This window comes from Vicia villosa, linkage group LG2 (genome assembly GCF_029867415.1).
Source record: "Vicia villosa cultivar HV-30 ecotype Madison, WI linkage group LG2, Vvil1.0, whole genome shotgun sequence".
Classification (NCBI taxonomy): Eukaryota; Viridiplantae; Streptophyta; class Magnoliopsida; order Fabales; family Fabaceae; genus Vicia; species Vicia villosa.
This window is the reverse complement of record NC_081181.1, coordinates 115,684,844-115,690,282: the sequence shown is the minus strand read 5'-3', so window position 1 is coordinate 115,690,282 and position 5,439 is coordinate 115,684,844. Positions and strand designations below refer to the sequence as shown.

Genomic DNA, 5,439 nt, shown 5'->3' with positions numbered 1-5,439 from the left:
CTCGCTTAGTTAGAAGATTGTTTCAGAACTTTGAGAAACATATTTCTACTTAAAAATAGTCACTCAAACATTTCCACACACTCTTTCCATCACTCGCCCACGTGAAAAACCCTAAAGAACTAGAGGAAAAATGCTTCAAGGGAGAAAATACAAAATCAATGTCTTTAATCTAGTTCATAATTTCTTAGGAATGTCATTTCACTCTCTATAATGTGCTTCAAATAATGATACATTAGTGAACTAGGTTGAACAAACTCTGTATTTCTCTACTTTAGGATTGAATTAGAGATAAGCTAAGATTGCTTCACTGTGTAATTTTAATGTTGAGAATAAGGATATACAAGTAGATTGAACCGATATACTAAAATGAACAATGGGATTTTGTGTACTATAAACTTCTAGGATGCTTTAAACAATGTATCTGCGAAAATTGATTGTGAATTGAAATGATTGTATGCATTACCTAGTAAAGAACATGATAGCCCTAGAATTCCATCATCATTGTCAAAATAACATGCGAAATGGAGAGATTGCAACTATGTGCATTTCATCATTTTAGCCTAACAATTTTGTGATGCTTGTATGTTGTTGTTTGATTGTTGTAAAATGGCTTCAAGAAAATCAACGGCTGGAAATCACATTGTTTTAGTATCGAATTGTAATGACGGTAATCATTTTATGTTTGATGCCAACCTCCTTAACCCACCTTATTACCTATTCTCGTTTATCAAAGTTTTGTGTAGATGCAAATGCATCAGTAGTATCTACACGTGTCTGATTTTTATCGCATATTTGTAAAAGAATCCTCGTATTTGTAAAACATAAAAAAAAATAAATTAAAAATCATATTGGATTACTTATAAGTGGGTAATCTGATAAACAAAATTAAAAAAATCAAAATACTATAAAACCAAATTATCTAGTAAACACAAATGCACATCGAAATACTTGATTACATATTATCTTATAAATATTAATACACCATAAAACTTGTTTGAAAGTAATACATCAACAACCAAGCATTGTTCCACTAAATGAGTTGGATACTTGTTTAAAAGTAATATGATGGAAAAAATATAAAACATTAAACTTAAATATATACTAATGTCGAGGGGTTTCAAATGTTATAGAAAAAAAAAGTTAAATAGAAATATTAAAAATTTAAAAATTTATAAAAAGAAAAAGTTAAATAGAAAGATTAAAAATTAAAAGGTAAATAACTAGTATGTAAGGAGAATAAAGTGAAGATTTAGAAAAAATATTTAGAAGTGAATGAATAAGTGTAGGAGTGTGGAATAAATTTTTTTATCAAACCTAAAATAAAGTTAGCTAAGTTTGTTTATTTTTAAAATAATAACGTTAAGTTTGTTTATTTCTAGAATAATAACATCAAGACAGTTTGGCCGAGCGGTCTAAGGCGCCAGATTTAGGCTCTGGTCCGAAAGGGCGTGGGTTCAAATCCCACAGCTGTCATCTTTTTTTTCTTTCAATTTTTTTTTTTTGAATAGCTTGACACTAATATTAGAGAGAATATACTATAAATTTATTTACATTTTTTTGTCATCTTTTTTTTCTTTCAATTTTTTTTTTTTGAATAGCTTGACACTAATATTAGAGAGAATATACTATAAATTTATTTACATTTTTTTGAATAGCTTGACACTAATATTAGAGAGAATATACTATAAATTTATTTACATTTTTGAATAGCTTGAAAGAATATTTGAGCTCATTTGGCAACCCATGGAAAATTAATATTAGAGAGAATATACTATAAATTTATTTACATTTTTTTGAATAGCTTGACACTAATATTAGAGAGAATATACTATAAATTTATTTACATTTTTGAATAGCTTGAAAGAATATTTGAGCTCATTTGGCAACCCATGGAAAATTAATTGAAAAGAATAAAATAATGTAAAGAATTTTATGATGACAAAAGAATAGAAGGTTGAAAGAAGAAAATCATAAAGAGAATGTGGACAGAAAACCTCATTTATAACCTCCTTTATGCCTCGAAAAACTCAATTCCAATGCTGAAACATTAATAACCCAACAACTACTGCATTCCTCATTTATAACCTCTGAACCAACCAGTAACTATGATATCAAAGCACCATTTCACTGCAAAATCTTAACCATCTTCTATAATCCAATGCAAGAAAAAAAAAAAAAAACACCATTTTCCTCTTCACTTTCATCCATCAAAAATCCACAAACATGTACTACAAGAATGTTACTAATCATTCATGCAATAATTAACCATCATATTTAAGTAAGAATACTCAATACAACACCAAATATTCAAACTAAATGCAACAGAAACAACAGTCAAATATTACAAAGTTTACGTGTGTAAATAAAGCATAATAACTCCTTCAATTATACATAGAGAACAGCAACATTGAAGCTTAAAAATTAAACCATGATTCTGACACTTGATAGAATAAAACAGTTCATAGAGTAGCATTTTAATCGGCATTGATATCCGGGTTGGTGTTAAAATCCTTGCTTGGTCTATACTCCATGGTAGACGAGGCTAAATCTTTCTTCCACTGCCAGTCGTTGAAGAGAGACTGAGGAGATGATTGATAGTCCTGTTTCATACTACCTAACTGGCCATTAAAGACGATTTCCTTGGACCTTGCAGCGTCGAGGCTAAACATCAGCTCGGGCTCTCGTGTTGTTCGCTGCTGTTGGAAGTAGTTACTGTTGTTAACCATGCTGGAATTGCTCCTTGACTCGGATACTGTGTTGGATGGTATCTGAGACATGTTGTTATACCACATGCCATCTGATGTAAAGTCGTAGCCTTGATACTTGACAGTTCCGAGATCTTTCTGTAAGAGGTTGTGCTCCTCTGCTTCCGAGTTCAGTCCAAACCTAGTAAAAGTTATGACGCTGCAGTTATGCGCAAGACTCTACAGGCCTTGTTAGAACACATTGAACACTTACGTAGTTCAAAGAAGTGTTCAATATGTTCCGACTAAAAATAGAGAATAAACATAAACAATCAAACACAAATAATAGTAGAACCAAGAGGAGGAAGAAAGATGCATCAAAGAATAATGAAATATATCAAAACAATTCATTGATGGTCAAGAATTGAAAAACCATACAGCTAGAGCTATAACTAGCTATAAAGAAATAGCACATTTCCCAAATTCCTTTAACAACTTATGCATGTGAACCTCCCTTTCTGAATAATCATCAACTAGCAATCACAAGAACCGGAGGATTAAGAGAACCAAAAAAAAAATGTAGGTCAATTGACCAACATGAAATTACACTGCAGCACCTAGTCAAGTTCAATCCACAAAATCTCTTTCCATAACATGCCACACCTGTTCTCTTTCTAAATGGCATAGTTTATTAGTACATCATTATGTCAAATACACAAACAAAAAAAGCTGAATGAAGTACAAGCCTAACTCCAAAACTATGACCAGATAGATGTCTTGCACCTTACTCTCAAATCTCACCCTACACATCATAAGGATCTCCACATCACATGCTATGTTAACTTAGCATCACAACAACCATGTTTACCATCAACCACAAAAATATAAAACCTATTGTGTAAACAAAAAGATCACTCCAACAGAAATCATGGCAATCATTTCCTCAAAACCCCACAAGTCAAAACACCCCAAAAGATGAATGCAACAGCATAAAACACAAACAACTAAAAGCATCAAAATAGTGAAAATACCCTATTCACACACAACCATACAACTCAAAAATAGCAAAATGAACAAAAACAGAATAAGAAAATGTTTCCTTAATGAAAACAATAGCAGTGAAATGAATCAACCAATAAATAAATAAAAAATACCTATAAGGTTTCTTAGAACCCTGAAGAGGAAGAAGCATAGGGTCCATGTGGGGCATGGTGTTCCCAAGAGTGAAACCCAAACTTTCACGAGTACCATTAGTATGCAAAGGAAGTGTATGGAAAGTTGAAGTATCAGTGGCAGAAACAGTAGTAGTAGCAGTAGTAGCAACTCCAATAGAAGGAGCAAGTTGTTGTGAAGTAGAAGAAAGTGAAGATGAAGATTGAGATTGAGAAGAAGAAGAAGAAGATTCCACAGGCTTTCTTGAACGGTAACGACGTCGTATCATGTGACGGTCACAGTACTTAGAATCAGGATGAGCATCCCTAGAGCATCTCCATTTTTTTCCATCGGTTCTTCTACACCTACCTGGTTCCGGGTCAATTTTCTTCCCATAATACCCCACTGAAACAAAATCAAAAAAGGAACAAACTTTATGGTTCTAGAATGAAATAGAAACAAAAAGACAAAGATTAACGTTGTTGGGTTGGTTTTGTTTCGGCTTACGAGATGGGTGAGACATCAATTGAAGACTTTTCCGAATAGGTAAAAGGAGGTCGGGAGGAACCGACACACCAGCTTTGAGATACTTGAAGATGAGAGCTTGGTGTTCTAGCTCCTGCCACTGGGATACGGTGAACGGTGGATGAGAGGGTGGCCACATCAGCGGCGGCGGTGGAACGCTCATGTTTGTTGGGTTGGTGTTTTGTTTTTTTTAAGGTGATGATGTTGGGAGAGAGATGAAAGGTTGAATCTGGAAAAGAAAAAATTGTGTTAGAGTAAGAGAGAGAAAGGTTATAGAGAGAGAAGAGACGGTGGTTGTTGTGGTGGTGGTGGTGGTGGAGGAGGAAAGGGTGGGGAGCTTACCTTGGAGAAAACCAGTTGAGCCATCATTGGTAAATGGTAAAGGAATTGGTGGTGAATTAAGGAGGCTAGTGTTAATTATATTATTATAATATTGTTTTATTTAATTGTTTTTTAATTAAAAGATTTTTTATTTTTTTTTAGTTTTGTTTTTCTAGTACTAGTACATCTTTGTAGATGGAGCTGGAAGAGGAGTAAGCTAGAATCATGAGATTTTTTGAGTCGGCTCAATTATTATCTATTATTACCATAGAAAAGAGTCAACCTCTCTAATAGGGACTTACTAAAATTTAATCATAGAGTAATTTTAGCTATTTCATTTTGACCAATAACGTACTTCTATAAATGTAAGTAAGAAAATGAAATACTCTTTCTAGAGTATGTTTGGATATCACGAAATGAACGGAGTGGAATGGAATGGAGCGGAGTGGGATGGAGCAGAGTGGAATGGAGCGGAACGAATGTACCATTTCATTGTTTGGAAATTTTAGAACGGAATAAGACAAATTATTCATTCCGCCCAAATCGGAGGGGAAGGAATATGGTGGTAAGTGATGGAATGGAATGGAATCCATACCACTCTTTTCCGCTCTGCTCCATCCGTTTTTAAATTATCCAAACAACGGAATATCATTTTATTCCATTTCATTCCGCTCCGCTCCATCCGATTCCATCAATCCATATCATTTTACTAATTTCAGTTTGTTAATTTAATTTGGATTTAAATTAAATAATTGGA

The 5,439-nt window shown here is 33.3% G+C and overlaps 1 protein-coding gene and 1 non-coding gene across 2 annotated transcripts; one reads left to right on the top strand and one right to left on the bottom strand.

Moving 5' to 3' along the window:
* The first annotated feature begins 1,393 nt into the window (after positions 1-1,393).
* TRNAL-UAG (transfer RNA leucine (anticodon UAG)) lies at positions 1,394-1,473 on the top strand. Its single transcript has one exon. It is a non-coding gene; the product is annotated as a tRNA-Leu (tRNA).
* A 776-nt stretch (positions 1,474-2,249) lies between these two features.
* On the bottom strand, positions 2,250-4,815 carry LOC131646653 (growth-regulating factor 5-like). The gene is made up of 4 exons (XM_058916637.1): positions 4,704-4,815; positions 4,344-4,590; positions 3,839-4,241; positions 2,250-2,886 (listed from the first exon to the last, which is right to left on the bottom strand). Exons 2-4 carry the CDS (start codon positions 4,522-4,524, stop codon positions 2,475-2,477), a joined length of 996 nt encoding a protein of 331 aa, XP_058772620.1. The 5' UTR covers positions 4,525-4,590; positions 4,704-4,815; the 3' UTR covers positions 2,250-2,474.
* Positions 4,816-5,439: the final 624 nt, after the last annotated feature.

What these genes read in the sequence shown, in the direction of transcription:
- LOC131646653 (XM_058916637.1), bottom strand. Translation starts at nt 4,524, where the DNA reads ATGAGCGTTCCACCGCCGCCGCTGATGTGGCCACCCTCTCATCCACCG. An exon ending in ATTGATGTCTCACCCATCTC is followed by an intron (nt 4,242 to 4,343) that starts GTAAGCCGAAAC and finishes ATTTTGTTTCAG; the next exon opens with TGGGGTATTATGGGAAGAAA. An exon ending in GGTTCTAAGAAACCTTATAG is followed by an intron (nt 2,887 to 3,838) that starts GTATTTTTTATT and finishes AACTTTTACTAG; the next exon opens with GTTTGGACTGAACTCGGAAG.